General features: G+C 34.0%; 4 protein-coding genes across 4 annotated transcripts in view; 1 reads left to right on the forward strand and 3 right to left on the reverse strand.

Annotated features, from left to right (window-relative positions):
• Positions 1-7758, forward strand: part of LOC107450069 (acetoacetyl-CoA synthetase) — a 45816-nt gene extending 38058 nt beyond the window's left edge. The window contains exons 14-18 of the mRNA XM_087168313.1: positions 639-764; positions 3563-3632; positions 5201-5259; positions 5808-6010; positions 7412-7758. Of these exons, the coding sequence (XP_087024439.1) occupies positions 639-764; positions 3563-3632; positions 5201-5259; positions 5808-6010; positions 7412-7549 (596 nt within the window). The 3' untranslated portion in view covers positions 7550-7758. The remainder of the gene's footprint in view (positions 1-638; positions 765-3562; positions 3633-5200; positions 5260-5807; positions 6011-7411) is intronic.
• A 637-nt stretch (positions 7759-8395) lies between these two features.
• On the reverse strand, positions 8396-10246 carry LOC147816587 (uncharacterized). Its single transcript, XM_087156912.1, has one exon. The coding sequence runs from the start codon at positions 10244-10246 to the stop codon at positions 8396-8398; it is 1851 nt and encodes a 616-aa protein (XP_087013038.1).
• Positions 10247-10545: 299 nt separating this feature from the next.
• On the reverse strand, positions 10546-12219 carry LOC147816588 (uncharacterized). Its single transcript, XM_087156914.1, has one exon. It carries the CDS (start codon positions 12217-12219, stop codon positions 10546-10548), a length of 1674 nt encoding a protein of 557 aa, XP_087013040.1.
• Positions 12220-12518: 299 nt separating this feature from the next.
• On the reverse strand, positions 12519-13460 carry LOC147816589 (uncharacterized). Its single transcript, XM_087156922.1, has one exon. The coding sequence runs from the start codon at positions 13458-13460 to the stop codon at positions 12519-12521; it is 942 nt and encodes a 313-aa protein (XP_087013048.1).
• Between the last annotated feature and the right edge of the window lie 4920 nt (positions 13461-18380).

The raw sequence follows: 18380 nt of genomic DNA on the forward strand, positions 1-18380 counted from the left end.
TGATATGCTGCAGTTGTTTAACCCATGTAAAATAAATGAGCACATGATTATTAAAATTTCTTTATTTTTTTCTGAAATTATTTTCAGTCGATCATATATTTTCAACATGGTGCTTTTTAGCTTTTTGCTAGTATATAAGATGAAATTATCTTGATTAAAGTAAGCATGCACATTTCTAATTTTTTTTATATTTCACTGCATTTAAAAAAGATGAGATCTTTTCGTTAAAATTTTAGAACATATCGCTCATGGGCTGCAATAGTGGCACAACTAAAAAAACTCGAGTTTTGGGCTAGGAACAGGTGTAAATATAAAAATACGCATTCTTTCAGCAGCAATACTAGCACAACTCATAATTCTACTTGAGCAAACTGAAGCATTTCTTATGCATTTTATTTAGCAATGAAAACTTTAAACCCACTTATCCCAAAACTTTATTTTTTGAGTTGTGCCGCTATTGCAGCCTATTAACGATATGCTAAGATTTGAAGACATTTTATGTCCTTAAAATGATTGAAAGTTTTTGAGGGCAGCTATTGAAATTTGAAGACTCTCCTCAAGATTTTAAGACATCTGGTCACCTTAAGCTAGCGCACAAGTTAAGGAAACTGCGATTTCAGTTACTTCTTTGCTTGCAGGAAACAGTATTGTTGGGAAACCTGGTGAATTGGTACTCGCAACTCCCACTCCTTCTCTTCCCGTTTGTGTCTGGAATGATGAAAATGGTGAAAAAATGAAAGAAACGTACTTCTCCAAATATCCCAGTAACCTCTTTTCTTTTTTCCTTTTCACTGAAATAAAATGTTCATTAACTATATTTATAACCAAATTTTCATTATTTATTTTAATTAAATACTCTTATTGTGTATTTATACATAATTATTTATATTTTACGTTATTCAAAGGTTTTTGGTTCGTTAATGTCAACAAACACAAATACACAGCCGTCGACCAAATTAGCGATGACTTTTTTTCCAGTGCCCATCTGGATAATGACCTAGGTCATACAGGCACCTAAAGAGCAGATTTGTTGGCCACTCTTTCAGGGGCACCATATTAGGTGGGCCAACGTTGCTCGCACAGTAGGGACAGAAAGTACAGAGGAGGAAAGAACACCCATGCCTTGCCCGGGATTCGAGCCCAGAACCTTTCTGAAGCAATGGCAGTTCCCTAACCCCTTAACAGGCCGGTCAGCAATTAGCAATGATTAAACTGCCCAAGGGAACATATTTTTTTTCTGTTGGATGAGATTTTTAAACGGATCTTGGATAATTTCATGTTCCTGATTTCAAATCTGCCATCGGTTTCTGTCTCCAACTTACAGTTTTTTAATGACATTTTTGGTCTATTTTTTGTCAAAATGTACAGGTTACAAAACGTTATATATGACAGGAGGTTGATAATGCTGCGACAAACTTCTTGGGGAGTTAGGGCTCAGCATCAAAATTAAAATTGCATAGGGACCAATGCCTAGAAATGTCGTCACAAGCCACTAGCGGCGCTTCCGCATTATTAACTGTTTCTTCGCGTGGTTCTTAACAAGTTGTATTTGTAAGCTACCCTAGTATGACATTTCCAGACATAGTACGATGACGTTTCCGGGCATGAATCCTTCTACGATTTAAATCATGATGTGTCCTAACTTGTCGCAACATTTACCGCGAAAACCTTGTTATATGTAACGTTTTAAAACTAGTAAAAATTGTAGTTAAATATTAATTTTAGATTTGAAATCCTCACACCCGAATAGACAAGATCAAATATTTGTTTAAATGCACCAAAAAAATTTGCTCCCCTGTGTCATCAAAAAATATTTTATACCTTAATTTGGTAGACTTAATTCCGCAAAAACATAGTATATTAGTTTTTAGAAATGTAATGATGTTAAAACCATAATGAAGCTATTGAAGTTCTAATGAAATAGTGTAATGCTGTTAATCTTTTTGTTGTTTTCTCAAAACTTAAACTCTTATTCTTCCAGTACACGTTTAAAGAACTGCTTAGTCCAAAATTGATAAAAAGTGTACATGTCGCAGGCTAATTGAAAAATCTGGCTCGTTGTAAATTACCCACGTCATTTGTTAGGCTTATTGCAGTGATATTTGCGGATGCAATGCAAAATGGTGTCGGCCGTTTGCAAAGAGGAATTTCCAATCAACCAACGACATAGAGAATTTTCAGATTTTGTCGACTATCTCAAAACTACTTGGGCAGGTTTTAATCAAATTCGTATGAACACAAGTTGATATGGTACAGATAAAATAACTATTTAAAAATTATAATACGCCCAAACGGACGTAAGAAGTTGGAGGGTATAGAACAGTGGTCACCAAAAGGAACAAAAAAATGCGAGAATAGGAGTACGGCACTCTCTTACAAACACACAAATCTAACAACGCTATTTCATATTGAATACTGTTCCCACCTCTCCAGGGTTAAGGTCTGCCAATCTGCTATAATGGCCTATTTCTAGGATATTGAAGGGTAGATAATGGCCCCTGGTTCAAATGGCTCATATTTTTACGTGGACAAAACCAGGGTTCTGTTATCTGCCCACGAATATCTAAGAAATTATCCATTTCGGCAACGGAGGTTCGAATATCTCGGCATGTTTGTTAAATGACAGCAAAACTCTCTTTGTCCTTGAAAGACATTTTTTGGCTGATTGAGGTATAGGGATAAGCCTTAAAGCTTTTAAACAAATGTGGAGTCTTGATTTGTTTGAGAAAAGTTTGCTCTGATTTCGTTTTAATGAAATAATAGCCACGTGGAGCTAATTTTGATGAAGAATTTCTGGAAAATAAGAATATTTGTCAGATTGATTGCCCGACCGAGTCTCCAGACCTTACTCAAACTTCTCTGAGAAGTTCTGCGGTGGGTAATTAGAACCCACAGACCCCCGCCGAAAATCATCTCTGGGGCCAGAAAAGAGTGTTGTAGGACGAGTAGTGACAGTTTCCACAGAAACTTCTATACTTTCTCCTTTCCAGTACGAAATCTCGTTCCATTACCTGTATGTACTATGTAAGAGTACACTTTAACCATTGTCAACGCATTTTTTTTTCGATTATGGGAACACTGTTTTATACCTTCCGTTATGACTACGATGAGTGTTACGCATGAACATGTGTATGCATTATAACTGTTAAATAATCATTTGATTTTTATTGTGCCAAACTATGTTGATACTTAATTTCATTGTAATATACCTAGTAGTTCTAAAAATAATGTACAAAATTTGAAAATTCCTTTAATTTTCAACATCAGTGCATACATTAGTGTATATGAATGATAGAGAATCAACTTATTTATGTAAATGTTAATGTAAGTTTAAGATCCTGCACTTCATATCGTAAATTGTGAATTAATTTGGAATAAAAATGATTGAAAATAAAAAAATCTAAAATATTTTTAACGTTATTTTTTCCAGAAAAAAATATATAACCATTGATGATAGCTCATCCATGAGACTCTTTTTTTACGGATATCTCTCTAAATTTATGATCGATATTCTTCTATTTTTAAAGAGATTAGAATAATTATTCTATTAATGTTATTTTAGACGTATGGGCTCAAAATGATGAAGCATGGATCGATCCTGATACAAATGGAATTATTATAATTGGAAGAAGGTAATTTTAGTGCTAATTTTCTTTTTACAAAATGAAAAGTTTCTTCTTTTTGTTTATTTACAATTCGATTGAGGGTTAACTAAGCTTTATTTACTTATTTATTCCTTCAGTTGCTTCTATGCTTTCAGAAAATATCCTAGAATTAAAATCTTTGCAATGTCAACCATTCCGAAATATTAAGTACAATCAATAAATAAGGTGTCAAACGTTATTTCATCCAATTTATTTAATAAAAAATACAAATTATTGTCGACATTTGTGCTGACATTAATCAGACATTACCCCGCAAGTAAGAAAAAAACATCTATTGTTGTGCAAATCAGTTGAGTACGCACACCTTGATTTCATCTTGACTTTGAAACCGATGTCCCCTCAGTGCTCTATTAACCTCTTGAAGACATAGACGTCAAAGCAGACAGATCTAGCCTACATGGGTGACTGACTCAAAATGTTCTATTTGACTTTCTGCAGAAGTGTTGTTGTTGTTGCACGCCCCCATTGGCCAGCAGTGCTAGACCAGGCCCATGACTTCTGCAGAAGTTCTTGCCGTGAGCGTGGTCAACGTTACCGAGCAACATGATAACTCCAACTCCTCGAGAAAGTGATTCGTGTCATTTAGATTTGTTTGCTTTTTTGAACTTTGTTGACCAGTCCAACTACCACTGATTATTGAATCTTGTTCTATAGCTTTTGAAAATCGATTAAGGACAGGGCTCTTTGCAATCGATCCCTCCTTAAAACTTCGCTTTCATGAAATGCATAACGAAATAAATGGATTGTCAGCTGCTAGTACATTTCTTCATTTCAAATGGATTGTCACCAGCAAATACATTTCAGTTCTATCTCCAACTTTTTAACTCTTTGGTATAATAGCCTCTTCCTCGTTGTATAAAGTTTTTGAAAATGCTGTTGAGAGAACACAATATGTTAGTTCACCATGTTTATCTAGTCTAGTTTCCATATTACTATGTGTTTAATGTATCTAAATTATTTAAACAAAAAAGAAATTTAAATAGCCAGAATTCTGCGATGTTCTTTTTTTCTTTTCTTTTTATTTGGTAAGAAATAAATATTTGTATATTAACTTGCTGAAAATCAAACCTAAGTAAAGTTCTTTGAATTAGGAAATATATTTATTTGGAAAAAAGGATTACTTAATTTTTTAATTATTATTTTGCTATTTCATATTTTTTCCATTTAAAATTCTCTTCCTCATTAGTTATGTTTCGTATATGTTTTTCATAATTAAGAAACATCATTTCATAAATTATACGAAACTTTTTCTTTTCTATGACTGCGACTGTGTATAAATTCTTAAAAAGGACATAATAAGCTTTCTATACTCTTCTATACTTTATATACTTCTATACTTTCACATAGCATCCCATACATTTATGTACGTGTGTTCTGCGCAACTCATTTACAACAAACCAATCTCGCTTCTGTCGGAGCTTGCGCGCAACATAAGTCGTGAATTTGGGACACTACGTGAAAGTGTTAAATCTCTGTATTATACGAAGCTTAATTTTTTTCTTTTAGTGTGCTAATTTTTTATTTCCATTCTACAGTGACAACACAATAAAACAACATGGAGAAAGATTTGTTTCTGAAGAGATTTACTGGGCCAGTAAGTAAAATAACAATTTTATTTTACTAAGTTTAGTCTTTTTATAATTTTCGCACGCTAAGCATACTTTTGTTCTGTAATAAACTCCAAAATGTCCTCACTTTGTATAGTAAACCTTTGTAAAAATAAACCAAAAAACTATGCGCATGAATGATTGTAAATTATTAATTAATTGAGAAAAACCTTTCCAAGCCTTGCTGAATCCTCTAAGAAGTCAAGAACATTAAAAGAAATATTGAAAACTAAAAAAGCAGTTAATTTGAGGACTAAACCTTAAGGTGGTTCCTGACAAAAGGTGAATACAATCCAGTCCCATAGACTGATTTCTGATAATTTTAATCACCCCTTTGTTTTTCCCGACCTTGATAATGATTCGTCGGAACTTGGAGGAAAAGAATTTCTCACAAAGTATTGATTTAATGTCATCTACAAAGATCTTTTTTCTTTTGCTTCCTATTTTTTTAAGGATTATAAAATTTCATATTAAAAATTGATTTTTGAATAAAATAAGTATTATATTAATTAAAATAATCCTTATTTTTATCCAGTTCACGACATTGAAGAGATTGCAGACTACATTGCTGTTGCTCAGAGCAACACAAGTGGAGATGGTCGTTGCATTTTATTCATCAAAATGAAGAATGGTCACAAGTTTGACCAGGCTATGCTCAAAAAGATAGAAGAGACCATTCTGAAGGAACTAACCATCTTCTACGTACCTGCTGTCATTTTGCCTGTCAAAGACATTCCGGTAATTGTGAATCGATACTATAACAGCAATCACGCAATTACTTCAATTCACTCTACTGTCTAGCCTTCACGAGAACTCCTCTCGAGTGAAAGTCTGGTCTGCTTCTATTTGAAGAGTAAAACCATATTGTGGGGGGGGGGGAAGTTCTGAGAAACGGAGAAAAAAAACTTGACTCTCTAAACCTAAACAAATGCAAAATGGTTAAACCCAGACCCCTAGTCTACGGTACTTATCTTCGCTACCACAGTAACCAACAACTCATGAGTCTAGTGTGTGGAGGAAATTCTAGTGAATGTTAGACAGTAGCTGCGCAAATGCATTTAAAAATATTAGTACCTTTCCACTACATCCCAGCAAACGATTCCTTGCTTCGAAAAAATTAATTTTATTTCCAAAATGGGTTTATGAAGGTTTTATGTAAGTATGTATTATTGCTAAATTAGTAAACAGAATTTAATTTCTAATTATAGTTCCTATAGCGTAAAACTATTGCTTCAAATATGTAAAAACAACCACAAGAAATAAATATTTCCCCAAAACAGCCAGTCAAACATTTCATTTAAAATTGAGAAACAACGCAGCTGAGAATATAAACTGCAAACGGCAGATTCGATGCTATAGATACGCATCGTCATCAACACTAAAACAAAAATTATTTACATTGGCGTTGATACTTGTCTATTGCCTGTATACAAATTTTGTATAACGCTGTTGCTTACGTTTTTCAGGTATTGTTTTCCTTTTATCTCTACATTTAACATGATTAAGATATTTTAAACTGCGCATGCATTTAAAATACAAAATTTCTTTATTTTACATTATTTTCACTTACTAGTTTAAATCAAACATAGTCAGTTTATTTCAAACCCCTAAGAATACATAAAAATAAGAATTGATCCAGGTAAAAGAACAGGATCAATAGAGCAAGAGAACACCTATGCCATTCTTCTAAAGTTGTTCCCTTTTTTACTCTATTTATTCAATACAATTAATATATTCCAATCAGAACATGAATTTAGACTACAATAATTCTTTATTTTGCATTATTTTAACTTACTAGTTTAAATCAAACATAATCATTTTATTTCAAACCCCTAAGAATGCATAAAAATAAGAATTGATCCAGGTAATAGAACAGGATCAATAGAGCAAGAGAAAACTTATGCCATTCTTCTAAAGTTGTTCCCTTTTTAACTCTGTTTATTCAATATAATTAATATATTTTAATCAGAACATGAATTTAGAATACAATAATTCTTTATTTTTCCATTATTTTAACTTCAAATACATCTCACTAACCTACCATTTAATAAGTTAAAATAAAACATTAATAGAGCAAGAAAACACTCTTGCAATTTCTAATGCAAGAGATATTGACTGAAAATATTCTTCCTTTTTCAGTATAATTTGAATGGAAAACGTATGGAGAGCATTGTGAAAAAAATTGTCAATACCAACATCATTCCCGAAGTCAGCAATGTTCGAAATCCCGAATGCCTAAAAGAGTATTGGAACATACCCGAACTTCAGAACTTCTAAATGCAGATCATCTCTCAATCAACCAATTCGACAAAATTTTTGTGACTGCTGACATCAAACTAGATTTCCAAATAAGAAGATAACGAGATGTGCTGTGGTGTAAAAGTTGCTTTTATCATTGTATTTATTTTTCTTTTAACTTTGTATAGATAAGTGTATCACTATGTTTTTGTAATATATTTTCGAATAAAACATTGAATTTCATTCTATATTTTTGAAAGTGTTGTTTGATTGAATTCGTAACAACGCTGTGCTTACCACCAATCTTTTGATCCTCGCGTATCGCCAAACATATAATATTTAATCTCGGTGGAGCACCTTATCATTTGTTGTTATGGGAGCCAGGAAATTCCTCAACTCATTAACGTGGGTGTAATTAATTATTTATCAATCAACTCAAATAAATTCAATAATAATTCTTAATTAAAGGTAAAGGTAAAATTACCTTACCTGCAATTTCTGTTGTTCTTCAATTTTCCCGGTGAGAAGATGGAAAGCTTTTCTTTCGCTTTAAAAAGGATCGCTACTCTTGTAAAGATAAAAAGATGTCAATAATAAAAAGTAACAAGTTCTGCCATTAAAGGAGTTAACTATTTCTTTTTAAAACATTTAATATTTAACACAAAACGTAACAAGAAACATAATTGATAACGAAACATTAAGCTTTTTTGAAAAGAGCATTACATATCAACCTCTTCTCTCTGAGGCGATCATTCCCCTTCTGTTTACAAAACTTCCGCCTCGCTACAGTTACAGTTAAAATTTTAAAGTTAGATAGTTCCTTGCAGTTTCTCGACACTCCCCTCTTGAGTTTTAGAGATGTCGATCACTGAAACTCAACACATATTACTGTCCAAAACGTTGAGGCACTCTCACAACCCTACCAGCTCGAGTGGTCACAGAATCAGTTTTTCTGTAGTTATCAGTCACTGAAGGGTTAGGGTTGACACAATCATTCGGAGTATTATTGGCAATAACATCACAACTATCCAGTTCCATAGGGCACAGTTTCTGAACAGGGCGAATAAAGACACCAGATTTTGTCTTTATTTTCGCTAAACGAACAAGTCCATCTTGACTGGGATATGTTTCCAAAATTCGTGCCATCGGCCAGTTAAGTCTCTTGATGTTGTCACTCCATACGAGTACTATGTCACCTACTTTAGGAACAGGGACGTTATTTTTCTTTCTGTAACTTTCTCGTAGTTGTCCTAGGTAATCCACACGAAATCTCGAACGTAGATCTTTTAAAATTCTTAACCGGTATGCCAAACGTTTATTTAAACTTTTTCCATCTGTTTGGCTGAATTGGTCAAGATCTGTAACATCATTACTTTTGTTTTCTTGCAAAAACATTGCTGGTGTAATTGGATTCAAGTCATTTGCATCATCAGAAACATGGGTAAGTGGTCTTGAATTGAGAAGACACTCACATTCGCACAAAACAGTAGCCATTTCCTCATAACTTAGCGAAGTTCTTCCCAGCACTTTTCTCAAAATCTGCTTCATAAGACCTACTAAACGTTCCCAGAAACCACCCCACCATGGAGCTGAAGGTGGTATAAATTTCCAAGTGATGGGAGCGATTTCACCTTTCAATCTCTCGAGATCAACATTTCTCAGCAGTTTTTCAAATCCGACGAAGTTAGTCCCATTATCCGAATAGATCTTCGAAGGTCTTCCGCGTCGTGAAATGAACCTTCTTAGAGCCAATAAGAAGTTGTCAGTGGATAATGCAGTCAAAAGTTCCAAATGAACTGCTCTGTAGATAGCACATGTTATTAGAAGTATCCACACCTTTTGTCTTTCTTTAAGGTACAAAGGACCTGCCACATCTAAACCAATTATCTCAAAAACAGACGCTTCCTTCACTCGGTCTTCCGGTAATGGTCCTTCAGGAATACTCGCTGGTCTTGAATTGAACCTTTGGCATACAACGCACATCTTTATGGCTTTCTTTATGGTTCTTCTACTCTTTAAGATCCAATAATTTTCTCTTAAGGCAGTCATTAAAAATGGTACTCCGGCATGTCCTAACTCTTGATGTTTACTGATTATTAGACTTTTTACCACGTGATGATTTGATGGTAAAAGTAGTGGAAGTCTAAAATCCTCTTCATCTATTCTCATGAAAACTTTGGTTTTAACCCTTAGGAGACCATCATTGTCTGTTATAATTTTTAGAGACTTCAATTGGCTTTCTGTTCCTCCAAAGAATTCTTCATCCTGGACTTTCTTCAGAATTTTAAGTTCGGCCTTCTTCAGTTCCTCAGCACATAGTTGTCCAGATCTTTTATCACTAGGCGTCTTAGCATTTCTGAAAAATCTTAAAATCCAACCGGTGATTCTTATTATTCTTTTGTACGAAGAAATGCGATGATAGTATTCGTCATTTTCTTTATTCAAGGAAGACACGACAATTTTCTTCTTCTCAGAGTTTATCACCTTTTCATCTGGAATCAATTTGTAATTAGGCCAGCGGTCTCTAGAGTCTTTCAGCCATTGCGGCCCGTGCCACCATTTTCCCTTGATAAGCGTCTTCACCGAACACCCCCTAGAAGGTAAATCGGCCGGGTTTTGAATTCCTGGAACATAATTCCATTCACTAACTTGGGACAAAGCTCTTATTTCTTTTACCCTATTGGCCACAAATACAACCCATGGACCTTCTTTCTTTATCCAATACAATGCGTCCATGGAATCAGACCAATAAAATGTCTGGATATCCTTCAAGTTCAGATCATTTTTTACAGATGTTGCTAGTCTCACGCCGATGTTACAGGCGAGTAATTCCAATCTCGGGATAGACACATTCCTTAATGGTGCCACTCGTGATCTAGCTTGTAGTAACTGACAAGTCACTTCATTTCCCCGTTCTGCTCTCAAGAAAATTCCAGTAGCATAAGAAAGTTCGGATGCGTCGCAAAAAACATGCAAAGTCAATTTTGCGTCATTTAGATCCAAGCATGAGTAATTTCGAGGAATTTCAATGTCCTTCAAATCTGAGATTTGGTTTCTCCAATTATTAAACTTTTGAACGATATCTTTCGGCAGTTCAGCATCCAAGAGACTTGAGCTTTCCAACAATCTTGGAGAAGTAGTTTCGGTATTAGAGTCACTGGGCACGTGAACCCAATAGGGTCAAATATCTTATGTGCCAATGATAATATTATCCTCTTAGTTATGCTTTTATCATCGATACTGATATCGTTAATATCGCAAGACAACGTATCGTTCTTAAAGTTCCACAAAAGCCCTAAAACTGGGACTTTAAAGTTTTCGGAATTCGCAATCTGTAAATTTTCCTCAACTTTATTCTCTGAAGTGTGTGCATTATGTATCCAGCCACGCAAGTCAAATTTTGCAGATGCTAGCAGTTTTTGAGATTCTGATCGAAAATATTCTAGTTCTGCAACAGAATCAACACTTGCTACACAATTGTCCACGTACATGGAGTCTTTTAGTTTCTTAGCCAACTGCTTTAAGTTTTCTGGTACGTTTTCCAAATGGTGGTTTAAAACGGCAGCTAGCAGAAAAGGGCTGCACGAAACACCAAAAACAACGCGACAGTGCCTGTAAGTAATTAATTTGCGAGGGTCACCGTCTCTCCACCATAAAAACTTCAAAAAATTCCTATCACTTTCTTGCAGGCTTATTTGTAAAAAGGCCTTGCGAATATCGGCTATAACACCGATTTTACCCCATCTAAAACGATTTAAAACTGATGGTATTAGCTCTATCAAATTTGGCCCTTTTTCAATACACTCATTTAACGATAAAGAATTACGAGTTTTAGCTGACCCATCAAACACGGGACGAATTTTAGTCGTTGAATTCTCTTTGATGACTTGTCTATGAGGTAAGAAGTGCTCAGTGGTCTCTGCTTTATTTATATTGTTACGATCTGACAAAACCTGCTCTATAATGCCTTCTTTTTCCCACTCATCAAATACATCTTGATACGCCTTTAACATATTACTAGAATTAAGCGATTGCACGGTATTGCTAAGCCTTTTCTTGGCCAATTCTTTATGATCCGAGAATGTTACACGACCCTCCAACCAAGGTAAACAAACCTGATACCTACCGCTTTGATCTCTGGTTAATGTTTCTTGGAAATGCTTTAGAACAATTTCTTGGGTTTCTGTTTTTGTTTGTTTTTCACTCATATCGTGAATTCCTAAAGAATCTAACTCCCAGAGATCCGATATTTTAGCATAATCTACATGTAAAGTCAATAATAACTGAGGAGTATTAAATGCGTTTTCTCGTACAGATTTTCCCAGCACTGTCCACCCAAGACGCGTATTCGCAGCTACTAACCCTCCTGATAGATGTTTAATATTCCCCGTTAGCAAGATACTTGCAAGATCTGCCCCAATAAGTATGTGAATTTCATTTGGGTTTTTTTCATACAAACAAGAATTCCCTTTTAATTCGATATCACTTGCAAAAATACCCATACCTTTTAATTCATGTTTACAGTTGGAATCACTTATTTTAGGAATAGGAGCACAAATCTGCTTCTGATCCATCACGTCAAATTCACAGCTGAATTTTTCGTCTAGACTAGTTAGCTTAACACTATACCGCTTATGTTGTTCAGTATTTTCAATACCTCCAAAAAGTCCGTGGGTGACAGTTTCCTCCCCAATGCAATTTAAACCCATTGTTTTAGCTATAAATTTACTACAATATGATCTTTGACTACCCAAATCAATAATTATTCTTACTAAATTTTTAGAATTCTGACCATGAACATATACAATTAAAGTTTGTAAATAAACTTCATTAGAACAACAATTATTAGTTAAAACACTACTTTCAACAAGTTTATTACTATTATCAAAATTATCGGATTCATTCCCTTTTAAATCATGATTTAAATAACACATTATTGATGCATGGCGCTTCGAACAAAATGTGCAAACAATTTTTGAATAACACTGATCCGCCCTATGATTCATAATTAAACAGCGAAAGCAAGCTCGTCTTTTTTCAAAATATTCTTTTTTTCTTCTAACGATAAACTCATTGCTAATTTACAACTCGCTGAATCATGCGGTTCCTCACAAAAAACGCAGAAAGATTTTTTATTCATGTTCTGTTTCATCTCAGAGCTCAATAAATCTGTTGCCGTATATTTCGGCTTCTCATTTTCACGTGATTGAATATTTAACTTTCTACTAGAGGGGGAGAAATTTATTTCTTCATTATGGTGCCGACTGATGTGTCTCGGATTTCTCCGATCCACTTGATATTTATTTCCAAGGTCACTTACTGTACTCATCTGAATTGAGCGTTCTCTACAACTTAATGCTTTCGAAAGAAAATTTAAAAGCTCTTTTATATCTGAATATACATTTTCATTTTCGATTTTATTATATTCTAATACTAAATCTGGGGGTAATACTTTAAGCAACATAGGACACAATACACTTCCATAGTTTTCTGGTTTTAATTCTAATGATTCTAAACTGCGTATATGTGTCATGCAGTTATCATAAAATTTTCTAAACGCGCGAATATCGTTTGAACTTTTCAACGGTTGCATATTTAAAATAGCGCTCATATGAGTGTGAATAAGTAAATCCTTCTTAGCAAATCTATCTTTTAATAATTCAATTGCGGAATCATATGATGCGTTTGAAATTGAAAAACCCTCAACCGTATTTAAAGCAGACCCACCTAAATGCGCCTTCAAATAGTTAAATTTGTCCACTTTATCTAATAATTCATTATTGTGTATCGCTGTTTCAAAACTATTCCAAAAGGTTAGCCATTGGCTGACATCACCATAAAATTTCGCGATACTCAGTTTCGGGAGTTGAATGCGCACCTTTTCTGCTGCTGATTCGTTTATTTCTGTTTTATTTATTGAACGTTGTAAGGTTATATTTTCGCTTTCCATACTCTTTACTGACGTTTGCATTTCATTTATTTTCTTTTTGCTCTTAGTTTAGAAATAACTACCTTATCTTGATACTCTTCTGTTTTTTCAAATTCTGATTGATATTCATCATCGTTGAAGAGTGGTTCTAGTTCTTTATCAACAGAACTCAAAGAATCAAATTTGTTTGTTAATGTTTCGATTATTTCTTCGATTACACTGACATTTATATCTTCCGTTTTCGAAAGTTCTGCATCTAATTTAGTCAGTGTATTTGTTACGCTTGTTCTTAAGGAACCTCGTTTTCTTTTTAACTGTTTAATTTTCTCATCTGCCGACATCTTTTTAAATTATATATCAATTCGATAAATACACGATCTTTTAAGAAAAACTAATCGGTCTTCTCTATCCCGGCAGGGATGCCATGTAATTAATTATTTATCAATCAACTCAAATAAATTCAATAATAATTCTTAATGAAAGGTAAAGGTAAAATTACCTTACCTGCAATTTCTGTTGTTCTTCAATTTTCCCGGTGAGAAGATGGAAAGCTTTTCTTTCGCTTTAAAAAGGATCGCTACTCTTGTAAAAATAAAAAGATGTCAATAATAAAAAGTAACAAGTTCTGCCATTAAAGGAGTTAACTATTTCTTTTTAAAACATTTAATATTTAACACAAAACGTAACAAGAAACATAATTGATAACGAAACATTAAGCTTTTTTGAAAAGAGCATTACATATCAACCTCTTCTCTCTGAGGCGATCATTCCCCTTCTGTTTACAAAACTTCCGCCTCGCTACAGTTACAGTTAAAATTTTAAAGTTAGATAGTTCCTTGCAGTTTCTCGACAGTGGGTTTTTAAATTACTGTGGAAGTAGTTCCGAGGGTTATCGAACGTTAGCCTTAGCCAGCTAGAAGCGAAGCCTCCTGGGTGTTTATTATTTCGTCAGTTTTTACGCTAGTCCTTTAAAATTCTGCCGTTACACTTTAATTTTCGTGAGCCCTCTTTGTATATCTCACGAACACGTTGGGTAATGCCAACTACCGTTATGTAGTAAAATAACCTATAGTATGATATACAACGCAACGTAGCAAAGAAAAAGTTAACGCTAATACGGGTTTTCATATTGGTTATATTACAAATCTATATCGGTTACAAGCGTAACTATATATATTTTAATTACATGATTAACACTAGCAAAATTATGAATGGGGTTAGTTAGTAATTGAGTATTAATTTTCTTTTTACAAAGGTTTTAGTTTGCAAAAAAAATTTTAAAAAAAAGTTATATACTATGAAAATGTAGAAAAAGGCTGCGTAATGATTGTTAATAAAGTAACTATATTTAAAATAGTTTTGACCCCAGTTGTAAACAAACAAGAATAAATGCTTTGAATAATTATTGAAATCAATACTAAATACATTTAATAATTACAATGAATACCCTTTACTGAATACATTTTAAATCGATATTTGTCATAATACAACTATAATAACTAACATTAGCGTAAACATTTTGTTGCAATGTAGCTTTACTTTATAATATAATATAAACAATTATTTCCAAACCGGTGGTATGGAAAATATAATTGTAATGGCAAATTTTAAATAAATACCGTAAAAATACAAAATAATAATTTTGTGTAGGACTATAAAAAAATAATAAATCTAAGACAGTAGCCAGAGACTTTCACAAGCATCAAATAATTTGTGAATCCATTCTTAAATAAGAATATTTTATAAATTAAATAAAGATTAAAATTAGCATATTCCAAACTCGGAACATTTCTACAGGTCGAATGCTTCCCAATTTCAAAGCCATAAAATTACCTAACTTGAGAGAAAGTTTTATTTAATAACGTATTTTTATAATTACCGCGGAATAATGCTGTTTAAATGTCACATTTTTCAGCGTATAAATGTAAACATTTAATAAAGAAATTTTGCCAAAAAATAAATCAAAATTAATTTGATTGTGCTAGTGAATTGATTGTTCAGCGAAATAATTATGTCGGCGAAGTGATCACGTTGAGGAATGAGCTGTCGGTAATTTATATATATATATATATATATATATATATATATATATATATATATATATATATATATATATATATATATATATATATATATATATATATATATATATATATATATATATATATATATATATAGTCACTGTTGAGGAAGTTGAGATTACAGTTTTATTTCAAGATGAAGTTGTAAGCTAATTTTGATTTTTCCTTTTTCTCAATTTCTTACGGTAATTTAACAACAGATGTCGATGTTTTCAGCTGTGTATGTTTCTTAAATCCTTTCAGGAGCAGTGGGATAAAAACTGTCCTACTTATTTTTGACTATAATATAAACCTTTAAATTAACCTTAATATGAACCTATTAATATAAACCTCAATATAAACCTTAATTTTTATCTCTTTAACAACATGGTTTTTAAATAACCACTTTTTATATTGAAAAAACGTAAAGATAAAGCAAATTGCCTTATTTTAGATGTGCGTAAGATGACCCAATTGTCTTGGCTTTTCTTGACTGAATATTTTGATTAAAATTTTCTGACCTGTAAAGAATTAATGATTCCTCAAATTCAATAATTTTAACTTTTTTTTTCTCGTTAAATATCAATTTGCGAGCAATCTATACACATTTTTTGCTTTAATTTTGATAAGAAATCTAAAAATATAAATTGAGGGCCGTGATTGCGGAAGTTGTTGCCGAAGCGTACCACAGATTATAAGCTTAAAAGCCTTGTTCTTTACATTTAAATACATACTGATTCATGGATTAACTGATTCGCTCTTTCACGATCCCCCCCCCCCCGTTCTTATTCATTCACTCAATCATTCATTAGCTCCTTATCTTTTACTTAACCAATCATTGATTCACTCGCTCCATCAAAATTCTCTATTTATAAATATGTAATCAAATAAAAAAAGAGTAAGTCGTCATAGCCACTGTTTCCATAGCGATAGCTCTATTAATTGCTGAAAATATTACACAAACCTTGCTAACAAGCGAATTCCCCTCTCCTGATTAGATAGAAATCCTAAAATGGATAATTAAATCCATAAAAAATATTATTCGATTGACTGTTTAAGATGATTGGTTCTTTCTTAAAGAAGAACTGCTTTTTAATAGCAATGGCAGCTCCACACGGACTTTGCACACCTCATCGCTGTTTCCTTATCATGCATTTCACTTTATAAATGCAATTCACTTCACCTCCACAAATTTTCTAACCCATGAAATTTCTATATAAAAACAACGCTACACCACATAATTCCAGCTATCTGTCCTCTTTGACTCCAAAAGTGGTAATTCCTATCAGTACATTTGTTGAAGTATCAGCAGTCTACAACTCAACTCTATAATACACTGGTTATCATAAATTAAGGAAAATTCACAAAAATCGCGATAACTCAAGAAATTACACATGGAATTTTATGAAACTTACCCACAATATACAACACATAGTAAGGTATTAAACAACATAAAAAGAAATTATCAGACATTAATAGTAGTATAGAAATTAGCACATGTATAAAATAAACAAATTGGAAGTATCGGTTTGCAATAGAAAAAGTACCTTTAATATGGAATATGATTGCCTCTAGAAGCAATACAGCACAAACAGCGATGTGTGATGCTTTCAATTATGCGGTCTATCAGTTCAATAGGAAGTGAGAGCCATTGCTCTTGTAAAGCAGTTGCAAGCGTGGCAAGGGTCTGAGGGGGCGGATTGATGGCAGATACACGCCTCCCTAGAGCATCCCAAACGTGCTCGATAGGATTCAAGTCCGGGGATCGAGCTGGCCACTCCATGCGAGTAATTGTTTCCTGTTGAAGATAATCATCAACAATGCGAGCTCTGTGTGGTCTTGCATTATCGTCCTGTAACAGGAAGCAATCACCAATTGCCCCGGCATATGGGCGCACATAAGCATCAAGGATGTTGTCTCGATAAACCTGAGCATTCACGGTTCCCCTTGGAAAGACATGGAGGTATGTGCGCCCTCCTAAGGATATGCCTCCCCAAACACAGACACTGCCTCTTCCGTATGCATCTCTTTCACGGATGTTTGATGGATGATAACGGGTCCCAGGTTCTCTCCATATCAAATAACGTCTACTGTCACTTTCTAGACTAAACCTGGACTCATCCGTAAAGAGAACAGGCCTCCATTGATCTGACGTCCAGTGGACATGTTGTCGGGCCCACTGCAAACGGTCTCTCCTATGGCGTGATGTGAGCGGCACGCAAATGGCTGGTCGTCTCGCATACAGACCACCTTCGTGGAGCCTTCTGCGCACAGTTGACGTTGACACCAACCTTCCGGTGGCTGCAGCAAGAGAGGATCTAAGATGTGTCGGAGTAGCGGTTCTATTCCTGCGTGCACTTAATGTCAAATATCGGTCATCGGCACTGGTCGTAACAGTTGGCCGTCCTTGACTGAACCTCCTAGATGCCGAATCTGTGGTTTGAAATTGCCTCCAAAGTCTATGAACCACAGATGGACTCACATTTAGCCATCTGGCCACTTCTGATTGACTCTGCCCTGCCTCTAGTCTCCCGATGGCTCTCCATCGTAGTTCTTCAGGCAAATGATGCCTAGAGGTCATTATTACGAATTGGCTATCTCAGATTTTCAATGTCGCAATCACAGTAAAATTTGTGTGCTTTCTCTCAAACTTGGACTTTTATGCTCCAGGCAGATGACGTAAGCCGAGTGCAGCGCCACTAATTTGCATATTGCAATTTTACTCAGCTACTCTTAGTGGACAACATATGCAAATTTTGCACGGTTTGGCTTACTTTTGAAAGAGTTATCGCTATTTTTGTGATTTTTCCTTAATTTATGATAACCAGTGTAGTTGTGCATTTTGATTTAGATATGCTGTAATTTCGAATTTGTAATTAGG

This window comes from Parasteatoda tepidariorum, chromosome 1 (assembly GCF_982258835.1).
Source record: "Parasteatoda tepidariorum strain Cologne lab strain chromosome 1, Ptep-v5.0, whole genome shotgun sequence".
Classification (NCBI taxonomy): Eukaryota; Metazoa; Arthropoda; class Arachnida; order Araneae; family Theridiidae; genus Parasteatoda; species Parasteatoda tepidariorum.